The sequence below is a fragment of the Amphibalanus amphitrite genome, unplaced genomic scaffold (genome assembly GCF_019059575.1).
Source record: "Amphibalanus amphitrite isolate SeventyFive unplaced genomic scaffold, NRLGWU_Aamphi_draft 002214F_arrow, whole genome shotgun sequence".
NCBI lineage: Eukaryota > Metazoa > Arthropoda > Thecostraca > Balanomorpha > Balanidae > Amphibalanus > Amphibalanus amphitrite.
This window is the reverse complement of record NW_024883704.1, coordinates 14,966-40,899: the sequence shown is the minus strand read 5'-3', so window position 1 is coordinate 40,899 and position 25,934 is coordinate 14,966. Positions and strand designations below refer to the sequence as shown.

The following is a 25,934-nucleotide window of genomic DNA, read 5'->3' as shown; positions in this document are numbered from 1 at the left end:
AGTCGAAGCGAATATCTTACGAAGCGTCGTCACTAGATCGCGGGCTGTGGCGTCACGTGAGAACGTAGCAATGACCGGCCAGCCGGACAGGCGGTCGACATACACCAAGAATGGCTTGCCAGCCGCGGTGAAGAAGTCAGCTGACACGCTCTCGAACACGCGTTTTGGTGCCGGGTCATCCATCAGAGGTTCTTTCCTCTGGCTGGGGAGATTCTCGCGGCATGGACGGCATGTTCTCACGGTGTTCTCAATGTCATTGTTCAGACCAGGCCAGAAGACTGACTGGCGACCGCGCCGTTTTGTCTTGTCGATGCCTTGATGGCTGGCATGTAGCTCTGCCAGGACGTCTCGACGCAGTGAAGCAGGGATGACCAGCCTCGCGCCCATGAGCAGTACGTCTCCGTCTACAGATAGCTGATCACGGTAAGGCCAGTACGGACGGAGCCCAGTCGGTAGGTCCGTCTTCTCGGAGGGAAATCCCTCTTCTACTGCCGCCCGCAGGCTGACATATTCATCATCCAAACTCCCTGCATCTCTGATTCTTGTCAACATCAGATCCGGTGACCTCTCTTGCGACCGCGTCGGACCCTGCTCGTCCGTGACGTGCGCTGCCGCGCCGACGACGACGGCTCTGACGTAGCTGTTGAGGTCCTTTTCTGCCTCTGCATCGTCTGTAGACGGCTCGTCGACTGGAGCACGAGACAGTGCGTCCGGTACGCAGTGTTTGCTACCACTCCTCCACGAGGCTGTGAAACTGTAGGCCATCAGCGCCTGCCTGAGGCGCTGGAGCCTCGGGTTTTCGATGTCCGCCAGCAGCTTGTTGTTCAGGATTGGGATCAGTGGGCGATGATCCAGCACGGCTTCGAATGTGAGGCCAGCCAGATACGTTCTGCACTTACGCACACTCCACACGAGCGCCAGCATCTCGAGCTCGATGACGCTGTAACGGCTCTCTGTGTCCGTCAGAAATCTTGACCCGCACTGCACGAGCCGCCACCGATCTCCGTGTTTCTGCATCAGCGCGAATCCCAGTCCATGCAGGCGGGATGCGTCGGTCTGAAGTACAGTGGGTAGTGCCGGATCGAAGAACGCGAGTATCGGCGGTGACGTCAGCGCCTTTTTGACGTCATTGAACGCATTCTGGTGCACTTCATTCCAGGTCCAGACGTTACTCGGCTTTAGGAGGTCGCGCAGTGGTGCGGCTGCCCTCGCGATGTCAGCCGAGAATTCACCCAGTTGATTTACCAGCCCGAGGAAGCTTCTCAAGTCTGTGAGTGTGGCTGGAGCGGGGAACTCAGCTATCGCTCGTATTTTCTTTTCGTCGGGTTTGAACCCGTGCTCTCCGACGGTGTAGCCACAGTATTCGACCTCTGTTTGGGCGAACGCCATCTTATCAACGTTCAGCGTGATTCCGTACTCCTCGCATCTCCTGAGCACGTCTTGAACTTGCTTCAGATGACTGCTGTAGTCCTCCGAGTAGATGAGAATATCGTCCACGATCTTGCAGGTATTTTGCAGCCCTGCTAGTGCTTGATCGCCTCGCTGGTTGTATTCATCGCCCGAAGACGACAGACCCATGACTGCGCGCGTGAACATGTACCGGCCCCACGGTGTAATGAAGCACGTTAGGTGCTGATCGTCTTCATGGAGCGGAATCTGGAAATATCCACTTTTTGCGTCCAGCTTCGTGAAGTACTTGGCCCCTGTTCCGATGGCTGACACCACATCGTGAGGCGTCTTCATAGGGTAAGCCGGACGGCGGACGTGCTCATTAAGTCGTGTCAAGTCGACGCACAGTCTCACTTTTTGCGTTCCGTCGGATGTAGTTTTGACCACAGGCGTCATGGGGTGGCACCACTCGGTGGGCTCGCTGACCGGCACGATGATGCCCTGACGTGCGAGATCATCCAGCTGATTCTTGATGTCGTCGCGCCAGGCGTACGGTATGGCTCTAGCCGCAGTTGTCGCGACCGGCTTCACGTCCTCTTTCAGCTGGATTCGCATTGGTGGTCCGGCCATCTTTCGCAAAGTTCCGTCTTCGAACACGCTGCTGAATGCTTCTTTTAGACTTTCCGCATGACTGTTGCGCTCATGTTCTGTAGGCGTGCGCTCTAGAACCCAGGTAGGGAGTGTATTTCCTCCGCCCGACCGGGTCAGCACCGTAGACACCGCAGTTTCATCTTTCTGATCGGAAGTTAGCGAGCGTGAGCGCCGCCGGCTGGTGTCACGGCGGGCTTCGCGGGCTGACTGTGTCTGTCCACTTGCCGCGTACTCAGTTGACTTGATCTGGCGTGGGAAGTCCGGGGGAAGTATCCCCAGTCCGATGCATTCAGTCCACGAAAGCAGTGCTCCATCGAATCTGTTTAAAACCACGACTTCGGTAGTGACCTGCCTATCTCCGAGATGCAGCTCACATGAGAACGTTCCAGCTGAATCTAGCTGTCCTCCTCCAGCCGCATATAGTTTTTCGTTCAGCGGTGTTAGGCGAGTTATATCCACACCGATGCTCTTGGCTTCTCGCTCGCCGATGACGCTGACTTCAGCGCCAGTGTCCGGAGTCCATCGGAGAGTGCCGCCCCCGTCGGCGACTTTCACGCCGACAGTAATCTGCGGTGTTTTCAGCAGCGCCGCCGGGCTGCGTGTCACGTCAGCTATGGTAACGTGCTGCACGTTACGATTCTGAGACTCCGATTCTGGTTTGCGACTGAGAGAACGTCTGCGAGTACGGCCGTCTGACTGCGTCTTTACCGTTTCTCCACTGCGCGAGGCTCTACGACACACAGCGGTGTAATGCCCCACTCGCTCACAATTTTCGCACTTGGCTTTTCGTGCAGGGCACTTGGATAGGCTCTCATGCCATGATCCGCCACAATAGCTACAGGCTCTGACAGACTCTTTGCTCTTGTGGCAATTGTGAGCTTGTCTGACGGTCTGGATTTCTGTGCGGTGAGACATGAGGGCCTGGGAATCATGTGCAGCATTCTCTCGGGCGCGACAGATGTCTAAGGTCTTTTGCAGGCTCAAATCTTTCTCGCTCAGAAGGAGGCGAATTGTTTCCTCGTCTCCCAGCCCTGTTAGGATTCGATCGCGGAACCTGTCTTCCGTGCAACTGTCGCAAAAGTCGCAGAACTGAGCGATCTCCTTCAGAGACATGAAGAAATCGTCGAATCGCTCACCTGGCTCCTGTCGACGCAGATAGAAATCCCGGCGATCTAGGATGACGTTTCTCTGACGCCGAAGATGAGCCTCCATTTCGCTGATGAGCTTCGAGATTGTGTCACCTTCTCCGGTTCCCGTGGCTGTGCCGTTATTTAGGCCGAACTTTACTATTCTGAGCCATTCATCGTCTAGTAAAGTGTACAGGGTGTCCGGAAAGTCCTGGCGCTTCTTTTGGACGCCGTGTAACGCGCGCTGTGATTATTGGACATTCAGCCAATCATCACAGACATGACCCCTCGTTGATTGCTCAGCCAGAGGTCGTGTAAATATGACCTTGAAATCGTTTTCAGTGATGGGTAGATGGGCGAAGATGCGCCTTGTCGCTGAATGCCTGCGCGCGGCGGCCGGGTGCGACTTGAACGAGGCTCGAGCTGCAGCGCGATGCGGCGTTTTTCGATGAATGGTTTAGCAGGTAAAGGTTTATTTCGACTCGGGAATTCCTTAGAAAATATCCTCAGACCGTTTCGAACGCGATATGGGAACGGAGCAGCATTTCAGCGCGGCAATCGAAGAAAGTGCGGGGGTCTGATGGACAAAAATGTCCCATCATCTTCGTCAATGTCGAATAAATGAATAACAGGCTGGCCCACGAGGGGTTCCTGGACAGCCACATCAACCCGAGGGTCAAGACGACATGCCCTAAGGGCCACTTCGCATTTCAACAGCACAGAGCACCCTCCAACAACGCCGCTGCCATTCAAGCTAAACTGACAGAGGAGCTTGCCGGGCCAGATCACCGTGGCGAAATGAGATCAGGCCGCCTTATTCTCCTAACCTGACCCGCTCGACTAAGGCGTGCTACGCGTTTTGTAGAACAGGATCTAGGCCATTTCTCACCCCAACCTGGAGTCGCTGAAGACTCGCATCATGACAGCATGGGAGGACCTGGAAATGCCCCGCATCGTCAAAACCCGCAGACGCTTCCTCCCCTACGTCGAGGCCGTCGTCGGCGCCGGCGATGGTTACATTGAATGAGCACGTAGCGGAAGCATGTGGCTTGGTGTCCCTGGTCATTGTTTTGATCCATTGATTAGTATCTATGAACCAATGGCATTTGTTTTAGAAAATGTTGAAAAGCGCCAGAACTATCCGGACACCCTGTAGAACACTGCTTTTTGCTCTTCGTAAGGCAGTTTTTCTATGCCAGTGAGCTTAGCATATCCTTCATATTTTTCTTTCCATGTTGCGAAGTCTCGAAGGTTAGCTGTACCGCAGAGTCTAGGGACGGGTATGGTGCCTGGAGCTACGCTGTATTTTCGGCCATCTGTGTCGGCCGGTCTCGTTCGAGTCGTCTCCGATGTATCACCGTTTGTTGCTTGAGCTGTGTCGCTGCTGGTGCGAGCGTCTTTTTCTAGAAGCTGGGCTATCATAGCAGCGAGTCTCTCTTCTCTCTGTTGTGCGGCAGCTGCTTGCTGTTGCAGAAGTTCTGCCATTCCTGTCGGCTGCGCCATGTTTAGTTATCGGTCGTTATCTCGGAACGGGGAAGATAAGGCTAGAAACAGATATTATATATTATCGCGATATATCAAGCAGAGACAAAACATACCGAATGAGAACGCTACGTTAGGTTATCGGTTAAAGCTCAAAGTTAAAGTTGACCGAGCCGCTCGAATGTATCTTTTGCTTTTTCTCTTCTAGAATTTATCACAGCGCGTGATGAAGTTTCTCGCGGCTTATTTAAGCCGCCTCTTCGGGTGCACTATATAACAGAGACTGTGTGCTATACGACTGAAGGCACTGCACAGACTGCGAGACTGTCGACACTGTCGAGTCTGCACAGACTGTCGAGACTATAAAAACTGTCGAGCCGGCCGATATATACTGTGCAATTATGCAATATGAATACAGACCTCCGGAGGCTGCACGGCGAGACTACACAGCTGAACCGATGCTGCTCAGTGCTCATGTATAAAGCGCTGGTGTATTCACACGATGCTGGGAGGCCTGAACCAAGCTACAGTTAGTACCGCTAATACCGTGACACCTTTATTCCGTCATACGATTACGGTGCTTTAACCCGCGCCCCGTAGGGGGGGGGGCGAAACGCCCCCCCCCTGTCCTTTTCGGTCGATATCTCCTAAACGGCTGAAGATATCGCCACCAAACTTTCAGGACCCCTCCGGGCATCAATTTTACACATTGTGACCAAAAAATTTTCCAGAGGCCGTGATAGGTTGGCCACAAATGACGTCAGAGTGACGTCATGTTCTGTCATTTTCGACCGAAAAAAGACCTTCGCGAGAAGACCTGTCAGGCCTACAGCTTTGAAGATACAGAAAAATGATCAAGACATAAAAGGTGTAGAATTGACAGGGCTACAAAACTGCTATCTCGGATTTTTGAAATTTTTGAGTTTTGATCCCCAAAAATAAAAAAAAAACATTTTTTTGGATATATTAGCCAAAAAATCCAAAAAGTTTTTTGAGTTTCGAAAAAACCAGAATATATGTGATAGTACCTACCGTCTTCTATCTACATACCAAATTTCAGATCGATACCTCGTTTTTTGGCCAAGTTATAGCGAAAAACTGTTCAAAAATGATGACGTCAGATTTTCAAACTCAATTTTTGGCAATTCTAGAACTCGTAGAGCAAAACAAAGACCACCATTAGACTCCCCGTGACGAGCTGCATCGAATGGATACCCATTTTATGCAAAAATATCAACTTTGAAATTTGACCTAATTTGACCTGACCTTGACCTGACCTTCACCAAAACGTGACCTAGGCTGGCCCCAAAGGCTGCCTAACCCACATAATCGCATTTGTCATGTAAAATGGACCATAAAACATGTATCACACGACACATTCATATTGTGACCCCCGGTGACCTGACCTCGCTGTGACCTGACCTGGTATCAGTGACCTCAGATAGCAAAGTATGTGTTTGACGAACAATATACCATCGATGGTTTTCAATAAATTACCAATTTACTCGATTTCACAGCACATTTCTTGAATTGCCTGTGAACGGTGAAAATCTGACCTTTGACCTGACCTGTGACGTCATCGGTTTGACCTAGGTCAATGAAATTTGGTCACAAGGTAGTTCCCGGGTAGGGCTATCAAACGCCGTTTGAATTTTGAAAATCGGCCGGTAACTTTCCGAGATCTTAGGGGGGGCCGAAACGCCCCCCCCCCCCTACGGGTGGTAGGGTCCGCCGGTAGCCCTACGGGGCGCGGGTTAAAGCAGAATGCAACAGAGAAAAGGAACTTCTCGGCCAGTGAAAGTACCTACCTAGCTTAATTCAGATGATCGAAGCTAGGACTCCGGAAGAAAATAACGATAGGATAGAAACTTCTGAAAGCAAACTATTCACCGATGAGGCCCATCAAACGTTGGTACTAGTAACGAGGGAAATAGCGCCACCGCCGGTGACACATTCCAGTCAAGCAATGCCCACCTCGACTGGACTTTTTTCTTCAAAAGCTGACGGTGTGATGGTTAACCCATTCATCCAGGGGTAAGTCATGAAACCAATCATGCAGCCCCAACTATACGTAATTGGCCTATTACATAGCAAACATCCCTGCTAACTGTAATTACTGACAACATTTATTTATCTTTAGCAGTGTTCCGTCCGCCACGTATCACCGGTTATTACATTCCGTGTTCAAGTGACGGTGACAGAACACCCACCCCAGGCTTTACAAGTCACCACACTGGGTAAGTTTCGCACATGAATAGGAAGCGACAAGACAAGAAGCATTGTCTCATTTAATAGGAGGCGAAAGGTGACACTATATAGCGCCTATAAATAGTTATTCATACTGAACTTGGAGTGTCCTGAATATGGCGCCAAGTTAACTCAATACCAGCTAACGATGACACTTTAGCGGAAACGATACCGGGCTCCGTGCCTCACGGTTAATGAACCGGTCTCATTAAATACCAGAGGATCAAATTACGCAAATGAGATCAAACTGGCTCAGGAAGCCGTGGCATTCAGAAAAAGAGAGAGAGAGAGAGAGAGAGAGAGAGAGAGAGAGAGAGAGAGAGAGAGAGAGAGAGAGAGAGAGAGAGAGAGAGAGAGAGAGAGAGAAGAGAGAGAGAGAGAGAGAGAGAGAGAGAGAGGCGAGAGAGAGAGAGAGAGAGAGAGGGAGAGAGAGATGTGCGATCAGAATAGTCCGAGTCTACATAAAGGGATACTGCAGGACCCGGACGTAACTCGTAAGTGACCTAAGTGACCAAAAATTCCAATTTTATCCAATGTTTATCATACACGAGTGCCAGCTCATCAGCATTACCACAATGAAAAGGTGCTCTTGGCTGCAGTGTGGAGACCAACAGACAATCCGTAACATAATTCAGCGACTAAGGGCACATACAAGTGAACAAAGGACAATCGGCCACATAACTCAGCAGCAAATGGACTATCGATGACAATGACATACCACAATACCCCAGATTGTGAAGCAAACCATTCCAGTTAAGAGCGACTCACTTCGCTTAGTTCATTTTGCGATCTTGCCTACGCTAGATTTCAAATGTCTTGTTTAAATGGTTCTTTGTCTTCTTTGCCCTTTGTCGCCGAGGAGTCCTACCCTGCCCCTTGTTTAAACTGTTAGCAGAAGGATTTAATGAAAAGAAGACAGGAAATATTGCACGAAATGGACGGCTCGTGTCCCAACGTAAGCTCCTGAAGCATAAATATTCACTCAGGAACGCATAATTCGTAAACGAAACATAGGCTCAGGCGCAGCCAGCCTCTATCCTCAGAAGAACAAAGCCAAGTTTCGCCAAAAGGCTCTTCACGAAACCCATATCGAAGCGTCAATCCGGGCTCGGACTGACTGACGGCGGCGACAGATGCATTTTCAGAGGCAGCAGCGCGGCTTAGGCCAGACCTAGGGAGGCGTTCCAACAACGCATTCAGTCATAGAGTCGTATCATGTGAGCCTTATAACGAATAGCGGTTTGCTATAAAAACAAAGCTGGGAACTTTAAGATGAGCGCGCAATGCGCATGACACACCTTGTTCTAGGATTCGCTTTAACTGCACAATGCATACATGGAACGATCAACGAGTACTATGCTATAATTCGTCAACTTATTCACAAACAAAACCCCCTATGGCAGTAAGCTATTTAGCACCAATGAATGCAACATTGCAATTGCAACATTGCAAACACCATCAATGAAACATTTAACAGCCCAAAAGGACAATCTGCCTTCATATCATATCACACCAACCAAAAACTATACAGCGCTTGAGCTTTGCCCGTGAGGAGCTCCAGACCCCATACCAAACCACAAATATCAGCTGGACGCTGCTCAGTTGAGAGGTTATGATTATCTCATCCAGTGGGGAAATCCGCGGCAAATTCAGTGCTTCGACCGCGGCCAGTTGGGCGGAGAAAGCACGGGCCGTAACCATGGCAACGGTCTAACCGGAAACCGTTGCCGTAAATCGGGAGGAAAAGAGAGGGTCGTCCATATGACAGAAATTAGTACGCAGAATATTAACTAGTGTCGTAAGCCATAAGCCGGGAATAAATGGAGTGCCCGTGCATGGATACATGGGGGACAGACCTGTTAACAATAAAAGAGCTTTTACATCTGATAAACGCAGTGTGAAAAAAACATAGTTTACGTTACCATCATGGAATGACCTAATTGTTTTGGGTATGCGATATGAAAATGATCCATGCCACATGGAAGTGAAAAGTTTCTGTTCAGGACACTAAACGAGCTCAAACGCACGTCACACACACACTGCCGTGCCTCTAAACCTCCCCGTGCGTCGGTTCAGAACGACACCTAATGTATCGCCACGGTCCATTACCTTTGTCAGTGATCGCTGCCGAGGAGCACCAATAACTCTTCGCAGAGCACCGGTGCCGAACACTGGCCAATAAATTCTCCCCGAGGGCCCGGGAACGCTTGCCAGCCGCGGATTGGAACGGAGACACGGATCGCTCCCTCTCCTTCTGCTCTCTGCTCTGTCTCTTTTCTTCCTCTTTCTGCTCGCCCCTCTCCCTCTCCGAGGTCCCACCCCACCCTCTTCCCTCCTCTGCTCCTCTCTCCTCCCCCGGGCCGCCGCCCGGGCTGTATTTCACGGTTCCGCTTCTGAACGAGCGCCGCGCGGCCGGCCGGCTGCCCGGTACCGAGAACGACCGCCACCGCCGGGACCTGCCGGTCGTGCCCACGGACCGACCGGTCGTGCCCACGGCCCGGCCGCCTCTAAAGCGGCGCGCCCCGGGTCGTCCTCACTCGGTTCATGGTCGTCAGGAACCACCCGACATCATACAAGCTTTACCATCGTCCCACAGCCTAAACTGGGACGAGCAATTATTCATTATGTCTGCTGCGGACGATTTTCGGCAGCGGAATGACATTAATTCATCTCTGAATTAATTCCGAGTTCCGATCTCACAATAAGCGGCCGCGTCGTCGCTTAGCGCCATTCCCACACAATGGGCAGCTCCAAAAATACCTTTGAGCGGCACGCGGTGGGGCGGTTCGGCGCTACTCGCCGCCAGCTCGCCCCTCGCATTATAACCGGTAGCGTGTAGCGTCGGCCTGATGACCGCTGTCGTTCACGTGGTCATTTCGACGGAAAATGAAGACGAATAGAGGCGAAGTGTCGCTCGGTCATTGGCGTTGCTAGGCCACTGAGTGTTCAGATGTCCGGAGTGTGGAAGGTCATGCTCAACACAACACAGGTTGTGACCCGTGTATCAGGAATTATTCAGCATCAGTATTATAGTATTAATATCAGATTGTATCAGAAATCAATATTAATCAGTAATGTTCACTGCTCCGACCATTATCCCATAGCAAGTGCTAATAAACATCACATCCAAAGTGAGGAAATCAACTAAACTATCGATAAAGTCAGTTTCACAAATATCATAAACATCATAAACACCACGAGTCGCTGTAAACACCCACGGACCCGCTGGTTAGCGCTGACGGGCGCCGCCAGCTGTTGAACATCCGGAACGGGGTAAAAGGAGCATACTACTGGGTCGATGCCTAAGTTTGGTATTAGTCGGGTAACTGAATACTATGCACGCATCTATCTATAATTATACATCTATTTAGCTGTCATAACTATGTGTGACACATGATATTCAGAGGCATTCAGCCTTTTCAGTATTTTACTATGGTAACAACGAACGGTGAAAATGAGTGAGACATACGCGACATGGCCGTTGTGTAATGTGCAACATGAACCACACCGCTAAATTGACGCACTGTCGCAAATGTTGGTGATCCAGATATAGGCATGCAACATGAGAGGAGCAATTAATAGGCGGCATGGCTCAAGAAAGAGGGAGAAGTATTTACCTATTGGACTAGGACAGAGAGAGAGGGAGAGAGAAAGGGAGAGGGAGAGAGAGAGAGAGAGAGAGAGAGAGAGAGAGAGAGAGAGAGAGAGAGAGAGAGAGAGAGAGAGAGAGAGAGAGAGAGAGAGAGAGAGAGAGAGAGAGAGAGAGAGAGACGATAGCGGTAGGAGAGAATCATTTAATTAAATCATCCAATTAATAAAGCTACAGACACTAGCGTTCAAAGAGCCCTATTCAGAAGATTCACCAAATCGCTTGGTGTAATTAAAACGACTACCGCGCCTGGAAAATGTAATTGGCCTCCAAGTAATGCAACCTAATTTAAAAACAGGAAAAACGAATGTCTACTAAATTCCATTGAAAAATATCCCCCAAATTTTGGAAGATAGAAACTTCATTACTTTTGGTCTGCGTTGTTTCTGAAACATCATAAATGCTTCACGCCTTTTTGGGAGCAATCTTTTGGAATTCCGTGAAGTTTGATAGCCCTGTGAATTCTGTATTATCTCATTCCAAGAAATGAGTGCCAGCTAAAAAACTACGCTCTTGAGAGTGATTTACGTAATCCAGTACTGAATGAAAATCGGCCGAATAGGACGTCACTCTGACGTCATTTCCGGCCGATCTGTGGTAGCTGTGATTTTATTTTGACACAAGGTGTCATGTATCGAGGGTACTAAAAGTTACGTGTCCATACGTTCAGCGATCTGGAAGACATTTCGTAAAAAGGGGAGGCGGGCTCTGCAGAGCCCCCCAGTCATGCGCGGGTTAATATCTACCAATCTCGATAAATCGTTTCTTCGATAGATAGAAATAACGCCGAAATATGCATCGCAAAACCCACAACTCCGAAATATAAGCTCTCCTCGTAAAAAGAAAAAGAGTGAAAAGACCGAGAAGAAGCGCAAACAAAGAATAATCTAGAGCTCCCAGCTAGACGTCCACATTATTGAATTATAAGTGGAAAACAATGGGAACGTTTTTGGTTATATTACTTTAAGTTGGCTACACATGTGTTTCGATATAAATCTTTTTCAAGCCATAAAGACAAAATAAAATGTAAATAATTCGCCTAAACATCAAAGTTGTCAAAATAGTTTGCGGCACAGATTAAAATTCAAATAGCAATGCTTCACACCCGTTGCTTCTCACTTTGCACTTCTAGTTTTTAGATCGTGCAAAATAAGTTCAGCCGTAAATCTGCTCAGTTTCACTTTTCCTGCATTACCATTTAGATTGTCAAAGATGTGAATATAAGCTGCTTCTACAGCCTGCCTATGCTTCTTTGTCAAACCCCTACACAACACAGACATATCATCCCAGTTGGGGAGATGTCCCGCCTCATCTACGTGTTGCACAAGGGCGTTGGACAGACGGTGATACCTAAGGTCACTCTTATGCTCCTTTTGCCTGGTTTTAATGCCCCTGTATGTTTCACCGACGTAACATTTATCACATGCACCACAAGGAATTTTGTAAACGACACTATCCTCATTATTAGAACCTTTCTTCTTCGTTTGCACAAGGTTTTTAATGGTCAGGCCCGCTGGGGATGAAATATTGATAGTTTCCCTTACAAAATTGTTCACAGCTTCTACTTCTTTTGATGCTGGGACTGAGAGATACCTCCTCTTGCTATTCCTAATGAGGATAGGATATTACTAATGAGGATAGTGTCGTTTACAAAATTCCTTGTGGTGCATGTGATAAATGTTACGTCGGTGAAACATACAGGGGCATTAAAACCAGGCAAAAGGAGCATAAGAGTGACCTTAGGTACCACCGTCTGTCCAACGCCCTTGTGCAACACGTAGATGAGGCGGGACATCTCCCCAACTGGGATGATATGTCTGTGTTGTGTAGGGGTTTGACAAAGAAGCATAGGCAGGCTGTAGAAGCAGCTTATATTCACATCTTTGACAATCTAAATGGTAACGCAGGAAAAGTGAAACTGAGCAGATTTACAGCTGAACTTATTTTGCACGATCTAAAAACTAGAAGTGCAAAGTGAGAAGCGACGGGTGTGAAGCATTGCTATTTGAATTTTAATCTGTGCCGCAAACTATTTTGACAACTTTGATGTTTAGGCGAATTATTTACATTTTATTTTGTCTTTATGGCTTGAAAAAGATTTATATCGAAACACATGTGTAGCCAACTTAAAGTAATATAACCAAAAACGTTCCCATTGTTTTCCACTTATAATTCAATTTGTCTATCTATATCAGTCCACATTATTGTCTTAACCCTATTCCTGGCGGGGGGGCCTCAGAAGCCCCCCCCCCTGAGGTTTTTTGGTTATTTCTCCCAAACGCGTTGAGCTAGGAAGCTCAAATTTTCTGACTTTTCCTAAAAGGCTTCTACGCAACATGTCTGAAAATTTTGAGTTGATCTGACCTCAGGTCAGGTCACCAGAGGCGGTTTGGTGACCCTACCTCAGAAAAGTTTGCAATCACGCCAGAGCTAGAGTTTTTGACCGATCAATTTCTTCTCTTCAGGCTTTAGTTAGGGTACCAGTATGTGCAATTTGTATATCTCGGAATTTTGATATCGGTGACCTAAGGTCAGGTCAATTTCGCGACCTCCCCATTATAAGTCAATGGGGGAAAATCAACTCCCTGTTTTTACCACTAAAACGGGTCGGAATGGCCCCATATACCATACATGACTTCATATACGATCAACCTTCACTACCTTGAGGTCTGTTTTGCTGTTGGGCAGCTGTGAGGTCATGTGACGTCATCAAAGGTCACCAAAGGTTTTTGGCCAATAACTCCGTACAGGAACAAGATACAGACGCGTGGATGGTCTCATTGTGTTCAGCTCGTCAAGACGCATCGAATGATATACATGATGACCTCGAGGTCACGTGACCTGAGGTCAACCTTTGACCTTGACCTTTCGAGGTCAACATATATATCATTCGATGCGGATTGACGAGAGGATCACGATGATGCCCTTAGTTTGTTCCTATCTTGACTAATTCGAAAGTTATTCGAGAAAAACTCTCTCCATATCTAGCGCCGCCATTTTGACTTTTTCGACCCCTGTGACGTCATCTTTGACCTGACCTGAAAATGACCTTGGTAAAAATTGTAGATCTTGACCGTGCGTATCCGATGCCGTTTACCGTTTGTCGCTGCGATGTGTAGTTTTTGAGATCTGAAGGGGGGGCCGAATCGGCCCCCCCCGCCAGTTTCTTGTCCCGGCGGAGCCCGCCAGGAATAGGGTTAACCAAAACAAAACTACAACCCAAAACATCAATAAAATGACTGAAAGAAAACAAGAAAAAATAAAGGAAAACGCTCTTCTTTTGGGTCGTTGCATAATGCATAACGATGCACTCCTCCCGGCTAGTTCCCAGTCTCACGGAGAGATGGCGTTGATTACAGCCGCCTGAAGGTATACTGTGCCGCACGACCTATACGCACTGCGGGCTCTCTAATAGCGGCGAGTAATAAAGTAATATTGATAGCGGCGCCATGGATCGTAATACGTTATCCATAGCGGCGCCATGGCTCGTAATACGTTATCCATAGCGGCGCCATGGATCGTAATACGTTATCCATAGTGGCACCATGGGTCGTAATACGTTATCCATAGCGGCGCAATGGACCGTAATACGTAATCCATAGTGGCGCCATGGATCGTAATACGTAATCCATAGCGGCGCCATGGACTGCCGAAGGCAAGAGAGTGACCAATCGTAGATTCGCACCATAAATAGCTAGCTGGGCAAATGCGCGGGCGTTAATGTAAAGCAGCGGATACTCACCAATTAGCGCTGCCAAATATCCATAAAACGGTATGATGAAATAATTACCAACCAACCCGTCTTCACGGAATAAATAGGGGGTCCTCAACGGAGTAAGACACATCCATATAAAAGAAAGCAAGTAGGGTATCTGTTGGAACATCGATCGGTCCATTCAATCTCTTTGAAGAACGGACACTCCCTGGAATAGCGAATTGCCATCTTCTGGGGCAGTGGGTACGCTTTATATTATAGTACTCACTGAAAAGGGTACTCGTACTCATAAGGACTAACAACAGGCCGGTCCCCACACTGGGCAGCAATCACCACGCAATTTGAGCATGTGGATCGGTCATGATTGTACAATACAATACAATACAATACAATACAATACAATACATACACAGTCAAGCGACCGTCGCTCACTACAGGGTGTCTCAAAAAAGTGTCCCGGTTTTGAACATCTCCCATTTCCTAACTACATCACCTACATCGTTCAAATTTTCCCGATTTAGTGGCAATATTATGACATTTTGTGTGGCAGAATTTCAAGTTCCTAAGCAAAATGGTTTTCACACCAGAACAAAAAATAAAAAAAAACTCAATTTTGGGCGCTATAGGAGATGGTATACGTCACAGTCTGCCGACGATTTCGGTAAGACTCCGGCTTTGGCTTGTTGCATCCAGCAACATGCTCGTCAGTAATTATCTACAACTATTAGAGACCAAAAACGTCACGCAAAACAGACAATGGAACTGCAATCACCCATTAGCCTCAGAACAACGCCGTTGCCATGCCCGACTCTTCCGTCAAAAGCTGCAGTCGCTGACACCGTGCAAAGGACTTGTGACACACTGCCACATTGCGCACACCCAGAAGCTGTGCACGTTTGAGAAGGAATTTTAAAACTGTCCATCAGCTATCCTTTCTTCTCTTTATGTGTTTCGGAACAAAACCGAGTAGTGGATTTTGCCATCAAAGATGAAGCCGTCGACTGTCGAGGCATGGAAACTCGCGTCGTCTGAAAATCAATCAGTGTTGATCGTTGCCCATTTTTGTGGCTGTGTTTCAGCTTGCTGCTGTGCTCCAGACGGCAGTTGTACATACACGGTGTCCTTACTTATAAAGGTTTCAAAAATGTATTGATGAGTTTGTTTCTGGATTTATGATCAGACGAAAGGGGCCCAGACTCTTCAGGATCGACGGCAGGCTGTGACGTATCATCTCCTACAGCACGAAAATTGATTTTTGATTTTCTTGTTCTAGTGTAAAAACTATTCTGCCTAGGAACTTGTAATTTTACCACATAAAATGTCAAAACGTTGCCACTAAATCTAGAAAATTTCAATGATGTAGGCCCTATGGTTACGAAACGGGAGATGTCCAAAACCGTGACACTTTTTTGAGACACCCTGTAAATAAAGCACCGGTACTCACTGGAAAAGGTACGGTCCCGTCTCTATGGAGCAGCGGGTCGGGCTCTGCGGAGTGAGCTTCCTGAACAACATCTTGGCCTGGTTCTGGTAGTCCAAAATGTTCCGACCGGTCTGAAAATGAACAGCGCGAGTCGTCAGCGAGTGAGCTCAGTAAGAGCCAATAAGCAGAACTAGGTCCTAGAGTTACGATAAACTTGTCTTTGCATCAGTCGCAAATGGTAAGAAGAGGTTAAAATTGCTATTTTCAAAATAAGGAGACTTCGGGTACATATACGAAACGAAAAATATAATAGCGCTTGTATTTTGATCAGAGCTTGCGATTAGCTGTCACAGCCAACACCCAAAGCGATATTCACTATTCTGGGTCGTATGACGCTCTCATTAAACTAGCGCCAATCGCAGACGCCATCAAAGGAGCCGGAACTCTGGAATATTTAGAGTTTTGCATCTACGTAGAGCTCACTAAAGCGAAACGTGCTAATGAAATCTTTGTTTCACTCGCAGACATGAAAGAGCACTCAGACGCGTTGGATAATCCATAAGCTTATAGCTGAGATGCTTGACGAGGAATTTTGCCGACATTGGTGAAGCAAGACAGAATAATGAAACAGCAAACACGAAAGAAAAGTCGTAGGACAATAAGGAAAAGTTTATACAATACGGTATATTTATAATACGAACGAGTAACGAACATAACAACGGGACACTGCAATTTTTTTTTAGCTCAAATGCAAATAGATAGAGCAACAGTCCCACGCTACTTCGCAAGACGCCCGAATGGCTGAGCTGAAAAGTCTAGCAGCGTCCCATTATTTCACATTCCTATGTCGGAGGAGAGTTTTCGCCCATCTCATTAAAACCCCGGCAGAGTGACCGGTAAGATGAAGACAAAAACACGGTTTAATTACAACGAATAGCTATCTTACGGCATCCTGCTTCCTAATACTGGGATCGTCGAATTCTGATGAAAAACAAACTGACTTCCATTTAGTTCCGTAAAAAAATAGCGAAAGTTTTTTAAAGAAAAGCGAAGGAAAAGTCGTGGGAGCCCCTCCATCGAAAATTTTCCAGCCAAGTTGGTAATCGACACAAAACAGCGGCTTCGGATTGCGAATATTGTCTCAGCGCAAAACATAACCCTAGGGCTAAACGAGCCATAAACAAGGCTGCGCCGATGGGTCCGAGCCATGCTGTCGCATTTACGAAAATAAACCGGCACTGCCAGCGTTGCCAGCTTTCAGGCTTTCGACAATAAGAAAATATGATACCCGGCGCATTTACAAGATGGGATGGGGAGGGCTGTTACACGCAGAATCGCGTCACTCTGTCCCGCAGACAATAGGAACATTGGGATGGTCAGACTAATCTGAAAGAGCTGACGAACGTACAAACAGGACAACTACAGCGTGAGCCCCAGCAAGTTTGGAAAGAGCATAACTAGCATTGAAACGTCGACACATTTTTTTACGGATGTTGTAGCAAACGAAAATTCAGTAAGGTCATATCGTTAGTTGTCATACGGGTTTTTTATCTATTTATTTTAATCTATTTTTTATCTATGGAAAACACGATTCTGCAAAATACACAAAATGTAATTACGAATCACCCTCGGCATCTAGCGGGCGGGATGTGATTAACCCCGCCCCTGCTTAACCAATGGACAATGGGCTGGAGTGTACGACAATTAGACTCTGGTATTACGATAGTTCATTAACAACGGACCAAGATGGAAACTGTCGATAGGGGATGGCCGCTAGAATACATCATTCATTTACATTCATTCATTCAACCATTCAGTCATCAACAGGTAGTTTTACATCATTATTTTTATCAAACCTTGTTGAATATTTATTGTGGGGATTTCGGCAGCTTCCACTGTAAGAAACGGGATAGGCAGGTAGCCTGTCGCTCATTTCCCACGACCAACACCAACTTCAAACCTATCAGTTATCACACACAATGGCGCCATACATTCATTAACGTCGACCATAGTTCGCCATTATAATTCATTTTCTGCCTCATATGCAGCCCAAGTCGCTAAGGCCATCCGACATGCCGTCAAGAAGTGAGGTAACTTCTGCTGCGGTCCGCGCCAACACCAAGAGACACCCGCCTCGGTTTGCGGTCCCCAAACAATAAATCCGGACAAGTCCCTCATCGCCGTCGCGTTCGAACGCATATGTTTTCAAGACGCGCGCGAAAACACGAAAACAGCCCCATTTTCATATTTCAGCCACATTTATAACCACCGGGAGCTGGGTGGGGGGGGGGGGGGGAGGGCAAAGGGAATTGGCGCGCGTGGCGCGGGTGGCGCGTGCCAGGGCGACGCGCGGTTTTGTACCGCCACCCCAGTCCTGCGCGCTTCTAAATATGTATATAGGGGACGTCGCGATACGGAAAGAAGTGCATAGGACGTCCCAAGACGAATACGACACACAGACCATCGTGCAGGCCGGGGTTGAAGAAAACAAAAACGCAGGCGCCACAAACAGTCGAGGCGAGATGATAAGGGCAATAGAGCCAAATGGAGGGAAACACCTCCGGGAGAGGCCCGCGCTGCGGCAAAGTGATAGAGCACCCGAGCTGCTCAGTGCTCAGTGCCCACTCGATGGAAAACGTAAACAAGTCTCTTTTTGTGAACAAAATGCTATTTTAAAAAGTTGCATGGGAGGAGACGGTGTGGATCAGACGATAAGGGGTTCTTAGCTCGCAAACATGCTGTGTGTCCGATTTGTCTTGTGGCAAGACACTGCAGTCTGTGAGCTTGTCGATAAGCAGTTGGCAGTTTGTACGATATTGAGCAGTGTTCGGTCTCGGAATGAGCTTATCGAAATGGATTCGCTGAAGTATGCAGACACGACTGATCTGCCTTTAAGGCATTTCGACAAAGCAGCTGCACGTGAACTATGGTTGAAGTTAGGAAAGCGTAGGCCCAAGATCGACTAGATAATGTATCAAAGGAATCCGGCATCGGGTCCAATAATTCACCAATAGGCTGCCAGATGTCGGACTGCACCGCGGTAGAATGCAATACAAAACGCCGTAGCCCGGTGCATTATATAATATTTCAGACTTCACTTACCAGAACCAAGCTTCGGGCCAGTCGATATCATATGGATGCGACAAAAGTGCATCCAAATTTCTGAAATGGCAACAGAAGAGTCTCCTTGTGCTTTTGCTAGTTGGGTACGGATGAGTTCCATCCAATAATCCCATTTGGCATTAACCATTTTTCGACAAGGCTGAATGTTTGAATTTAAGCGACGAGTAATAACAACCAATCATTATTTTCAGTGCAGAAATAATTATCTTATAGGGCACAATCAGTTGCGACGTAGAAATCCCAGATATGCCATAGCCATGCATACGGTGCGACATCTATATCTGCTTCTGAACGGCTACAGCGCTACCTAGCGTCGAGCGATCACCCGACAAACTTTGTCGGAGCAGTGACACTCAACTGACCGGAGCTGCAGCGCCTGGCCGTCTCCGCTGTTGGGGCGTTGTAGCCATCTAACGTTCACACACGCCTTTTTCGGGCGATTCAAATGGCAGAATACCTTCGTTAGACCACAAAGTGTGCTTCAATATACTTTTTTGTTGTATATGTGATGTTTTTTGCGATGAATTGTAGTGATTTGCGTGTGATCACAAAATTTTGAAAATCCGAAATAGCAGTATTTTAGCACCGTCTTTTCTCTACACGACCCTATAAAGAACTTCGAAATTCCTCGTTAACTGTAGCTTTTGTCAGCGTTTCAAGATTACGTGTTATTTCAATTTGGCACATTTTTGCTAAAACATGACCTCAGTTTGACCTCAATAACTCCAAACCTAAGATGACCTATGACGGCGCGCGTTTTCTCGCTATTCAAGAGAACCACATGGGTGGGCAAAATGCCCCCCCCCCCCCATCAGGGCGCAGGTTAAACACACAGATGCTTGACATGTCATGCCTCCACCCGCGGCGCGGATATGGGTATGGAAGACCTTGATGAACATCGCTGAGCGTTGTGAAGTAGGTACCTTATCCTGCCCACTGCGGGATCGACGGGAATGAGAGCGCAGACGACCACCTGGCGGAACAAGCGGCCGCCCTGCCCACGGACGCGAACTCGCTGACCTGGGCGGTTCATTGTGCAGCCTCCATTAATGGCGCGCTAGCTGGTCCGAGTCACTATTCATGCCACTCCTCGGGAGCGCGCCGCCGCTCCCTATCCCCGGGGAGGACCGAGAGGATGCCGTTTCGGTGCACCAGATGAGGGCGGGCCACTGGGGCCGCTCACTCCAGTACGTGCACCGAATCGGCCGTCTCCCCTCCGCGGCGTGACAGCAGTGCCCGGACAAGCGGTGCCCCGCGACGCGCTGTGCCATGTGCCGGGAAAAGGCTGATGTGCCGGAACGTGTGCTGCTCCGCTGCCCGGCCCTCGTTGGCGCCCTGAGTGGAGGTGTGCCCAGTGAGTGTCGATTAGTTCACTGTATCCGCACAGACGACAGAACATGACAGGTGGTTCTAGTCATTTACGACCCTGACCGATAATGCATTTCACTGTATCTAGGTGTCAGTTTGGAGTTTAATAAAATACCACAGATGTCCCCCTGTATCCCAGGCCGTGTGTATGTCGGAGAAGTCCTCCGGATTCAGGTTCAGCCATGCAGCGCTCCTATAGGTATTTGGATACGCCGGTGAGGCTAATTTTTTACGGGTAATAAAATCGATATGAGCTCACAAACCTATCCGGACATAGCTGTCTATGGAAAGGTCATCTTATGATGATTGTGTTTACAATAACTGTAGGCGTCGGACGTGATGTGCATTGATTAAAAGAGCCCGTGAAAGGCGTCAGTGAAATCGTTCCCAATTTAGGGTACACTGTTGCCTATAAGAAACACTGGCAGTGTATGAAAGCATTCCCAAATTAGGGCACGCAGCCCGGGTGGTGGACTGGTTTAGAAACAGGGGAACTATTTGAAACTATGCTGGGCTTTACAATATCAAACTTTCCCAATAGTATTGAGACAAATATAAGGCGGCTCACGATCATTGTATATTTTTAGGATGCCACTTAACAGTTCTCCTTCTTGTTTGAAATAATACCTACATAGCATTCCCATATTTGTTTTTTTTTTTTGTTCCCAGAAAGTGCATTCCCGAAAATGGGCATGGAGCATGCTTGAACAAAGTTCAGCTTAATCTTTTAGAAACATTTTAATGCAAATGGGAAAGAGACATGTGCAAATTGTGCATGGGCCTAAATGGTTGAAAAAGTTAAAATTTCACACAAATAAGCTTCCAATTTCGGCGCAAATTGTGCTCAGAATCCAGTGTCAAATCACTGGTGCAAAATTTTGACACATGAGACTGAGAGTCCCAACTCCAAGGCATCTGGTGGCTGGCGCAGTGCATGGATTTATCAGGGGCGCAGGAACTACGTTCAGACTGGGGGGGGGGGGGGGCACACCATAATCACTGGCGGATCCAGACTTGCGTTTTGGGGGGGGCCAACTCCTGCAAGTAACCAAACCTAGGGTACCCCCAAATCCTGTTTTCTCATCGGATTTAGGCCACTTATTTTTTCGTCACAGCCCTGAAACGATATTTTTTTTAAACTAAAAATAAAAAAATAGAAATGGTAGCCCACCCAACCCGAGCCTAAATATTACTTTGAAAACACTTCAAATTGCTTTTGTCGACCAATTAGCCCGCTCCGGGTCGGTGCGTGGCGCAGCCTTCGCGGGCTGGGAGGTGTCGGTTGGACCCCCTGCCGTTCGGCCCCTGATTACAATTAAGCTAGAGCTCGCGGGAAAAAAAAAACAGGCGTGTTGCCCGTGAGTGACGAGACGAAGCCGATGATACCCGATTTTAAGGTCCTTGGTCATTGGTTGACCTTCCAGGGCGGTGTTTCACGGTCGTGCTGACAGCCGCTGACAGCGCATTCCGCGAGCTAAGGTCAGCCTTCGGTAGTGTTGTGGGTATAGGCTTGTTGATGTCTCCATTGAAACCAAAAGTGCCATCAGCGCTGGCAGCGGCTGGCAGCGTGCCGTGAAACACCGCCCAGGTCAGGTCACAGACCCAAAAGACGGGAAAATCAGGACCTGTCAGAACCTCCTAAAGTAAGGCTGTAATACGTTTTTTTTTTGTGCTGATCACAAATTTCATGTTAGTTTGGATCATAGATAATGTCTTCATGCGTTTAGGCCATGTCGGGGTAGGTCAGGTCAGGTCAACCAGTAGGGGTACTTTACTTATGGGCGTCCGTATAGCAGGTGTCCACTACCACTGGCAGCTACGTAACATGATACGAAGGCATCAAAACTACTTCGTAAATGTTCAAATGGCTGCAAAATGCTAAATTCAAAATCAGCTAAACGAAACTATCCTAGAAAACATGTTAAACTCGGAAAAGTGCACCGAGGTCATCAAAGGTCAATGACCTGACTTGACCGTAAGGTGACATTGGCATCCGCCCTAATGCGTGGGAGCAACATCATATCACATGTTTGAGCGTTTTAAACCACGAAAAGACTATAAAAGCGCGGATAATGTGAACCGACATACGCCGAATCGCTATTCCGGCCAAACATGGCCTCCAACATGGCCAAACAGTCTCGAGAAATAGGCCACAAGTCAAAGTTCACTTGGGTCAGGGTCATGAAATTTTCAGATTTTGTCACCATGAGGGTACTAAAGTTTCGTCGCGATCGGCTTCATGATACCTTACACGATAACTTCACACGTCGATCGAGAGTTAAAGCATGGATGAAGGAGAACCAGGGGATGAAGGTTCTTTCATCCATGGTTAAAGTGTGCAATAAGAACTTCTTGGGTGAAGACAAGACCAACACTTTTATCAAGCTCACAGATTTTTAATGATACGGTATTTTCTCTCTACCTACTACGCCCTTCTCACATTCATTTTTCTTAAGTGTTTTTGGGGACACAAAATATATGTTGTTCCCCTTTCAGGCTTGGGGGCATGACCCCGTGGCCCCCCTGGATCCGCTAGGCCGAAACTAACTAGGTCGTTTTCAAACGGTCTGATATTTCAGGTCATAGTTTGCAAACGGCCGGTGTTTTCAGGTAGTTTCATATGGCCTGACTGGGCCAGGCCGTTTGCAAACGGACCGAATTTTCATACGGCCTGTAACATATATTCAGATTTCGACATCTGTCGTAGCATCAAATGCTGATGTGGCGCACTCAAAAGCCGGAATTGGTCCTTGGATGCCGTAAGGACCCTTTTAAGAAATAAGTGACCCGACTGACCCTTAGAGATTGGCCTGAGCTGTGACCGAAATAAGTCTTTTACCGTTTCGCAGGAAGGGACAAAAAGGTCCCTCATATGCTTCTTGTACATTTACGAAACAAAACAAGTTTTTTTTTCAACGAAAACTCAGTGAGTTTTCCTAAAAAATTTATTGCGCATATTCCGTGAATGAAAAGTTGCCGGGTCATGTCAGGTCAGGCTGCCACAGCAAGTTTGTTAACTTGACAGCTCAATCGATATTTATGCAATAAGACCTTCTCGGGTGACGATAAGACATGACGACACTTAACCCGCGCCCCACTGGGGTCTGTGTATAACACGCCCTACTGGGGGGGGGGGGGGGCTATTCATAGCCCCCCCCCTCCTAACTCCGAAACTACTGGGCCGATCGTCAAAATTCAAACGGCGTCTGATAGCCCCGGAAAAACTGTCGAGCGAAACCTAATTTCATTGACCTCGAGGTCATCGATGACGTCACAGGTCACGTCAAAGTAAAAATTATTAGCACTTTGGCTTGTTCACATTTTGGGCTCTGGCCGCCGTCTTACAAGTCAGATCAGGCTCATTTTTGGTTTCCACACTCGTGAACAGATGCTCTAGATACCTTGAGGGTACCAAACTTGTACTTTGATTTTCAGGTCAGGGTCAGGTCATCACAGGTCACGAAAATATTATATCATGCGTCGGTCACGTGACACATGTTTTATGGTCCATTTAGGCCATAGATTTCGAATTTGATGTCGTCTGTGTCATTCGAGGTCATTTAGAGTCGAATTTAGCTTAGGTCAGGTCACTTTCAGGTCAAAAAAGGTCAAATTTTGAAGTTAAAATTTTTCAACAAAAAAGGTGTCTATTGGATGCAGTTTGAGCTCAGGAACACGATGGTGCCATTTATATTGGTGTACGATGTCAAATACGTACTGAAAAAGTGATTTGAAAAATTAATAATTGTGAATTTTTTGCAATAATGCGTATAACTTGGCCATTTTTGAAGATATTTAGCTAAAACTTGCTAGAGTTAGTCATAATCATGCGTTCTGTCACATATATTCCGGTTTTTTCGAAAAGTCAAAAACTTTTTGAAAAAAAATATAAAAATATAAATTTTGAATATTATTATATAAAATTTTCGAAATTTTCAAAATTTTGAAAATCCGAGACAGCAGTTTGATAGCGCGGTCAATTCTGAGCCCTTTCATGCAAAGAAATTGGATCTAGCTTAAAAACTGAGCTCTTGGGAGCGATTGCCGTGGTTCAATGTTTTGCGTCGAAATCGGACGAACATGACGTCACTCTGACGTCATTTCCGGCCGACCTATGGTAGCTACGAAGTTCAAATTTTGACACAAGGTGTCAAATTGATGCAGCCGAAGGTACTGAAAGTTTGGCGTCGATACGTCAAGCGGTTTGGAAGTTATTGCAGAAAAACGGGAGGGGGGCTATAAATAGCCCCCCCCCCCCAGTGGGGCGCGGGTTAATGAAGGAAGCTAGTAAACCCGGTAGTTTCTCCATAGGCGCGGGAACCGGGGGGAAGGGGCAGTGGTGGCAGCTTGCCCCCCCCCCCAACTCTGGGGCCGTGCGGGCGGTGCCCCCACAACTTTCAGACAGAATACCGCTCCTTTTTGCAAATGTTTTCTTTTTTTGTTGAAAAAGCCAAGGGATGAAAATAAGTGGCCTAAAACCGTCGAGAAAACTATATTTGGGGGATCCTAGGTTGATCTCTATCATGGTGTGACCTCCCTCCCCCCCCCCCCCCGTCTAAAAGTAGTTCCCGCGCCCCTGGGTTTCTCTACGCTATTGAATCACGCTGCTGATTCTAGTAAGTATCTAATACACAACCTTCTCACATTAATTTTTCTTCGAGCGTTTTGGGGGGCCAAAAGATATGTTGGCCCCCTCTTTCAGGCTTTTTGGGCCCATGGCCCCGGTGGCCCCCTTGAATCCGCCAGTGGTGCCCCCACAACTTTCAAACGGAATACCGTCCTTTTTTGCAACTGTTTCTTTTTTTTTGTTGAAAAAGCCAAGGGATGAAAAATAAGTGGCCTAAAACCGGTGAGAAAACTAGATTTGGGGGGACCCTAGGTTGATCTCTTTTATGGTGTGCTCCCCCAGTCTGAAAGTAGTTCCCGCGCCCCTGACTTTCTCTACGCTATTGAATCACGCTGCTGATTCTAGTAGGTATCTACTACGCAACCTTCTCACATTAATTTTTCTCCAAGCGTTTTTGGGGGGGCCAAAAGATATGTTGGCCCCCCCTTTCAGGCTTTTGGGGGGGGGGCATGGCCCCGGTGGCCCCCCCCCTGGATCCGCCAGTGACCATAATAGAGATCAACCTAGGGTACCCTCAAATCTAGTTTTCTCACCGGTTTTAGGCCACTTATTTTTCATCCCTTGGCTTTTTCAACAAAAAAGAAAACATTTGCAAAAAAGTGTGGTATTCCGTCTCAAAGCTGTGGGGGCAACAGTAACACCCCCACGGCCCCAGAGACCAGAGTTGGGGGGGCAAGCTGCCCCCACTGCCCCCGGCTCCCGCGCCTATGGGATTTATCCAGTCTGGCATCAAATAAAGAATGATAAAATTTGACCAACCTGCTCATCCTCCTGGATGGATGCTGCAAGCGGCAACCCATCAGCAACTCTTGCAATCATTGTCATAAGAACCATGTTGTTCGACAAATTGAAACTTGAGAGCTTCAATTTCGATCCTGTGTCCCTTGGGACAGTTTGAGCTTACTGATCGAAACTTCTCACAGTCCTCAAAAGAGAAAGCAGTATTCACATTTCCAGCAAACAGATGGTATATATGAGAAAAAACGATTTTTTCGTCAGCTTCTCTCCAATGAAATAAACAATTTTTAATCAAAACAATTGCCACATATGTAACATACGCGCCAAATAGCAGTAGATTCATTTACGTGATTTCAGCTGATGTGGCTTTATGGATTGTATTTATAAATGTGATA

General features: G+C 47.4%; 1 protein-coding gene across 1 annotated transcript in view; it reads right to left on the bottom strand.

The window, feature by feature from the left end:
- LOC122376630 (vesicle-trafficking protein SEC22b-like) overlaps positions 1–25,934 on the bottom strand; it is a gene marked incomplete at its 3' end in the record, with an annotated part of 37,064 nt that extends 11,130 nt beyond the window's left edge. The window contains exons 1-2 of the mRNA XM_043356516.1: positions 25,561–25,934; positions 15,705–15,814 (exon numbers count right to left, since the gene is read on the bottom strand). Coding sequence (XP_043212451.1) covers positions 15,705–15,814; positions 25,561–25,635 — 185 coding nt within the window. The remainder of the gene's footprint in view (positions 1–15,704; positions 15,815–25,560) is intronic.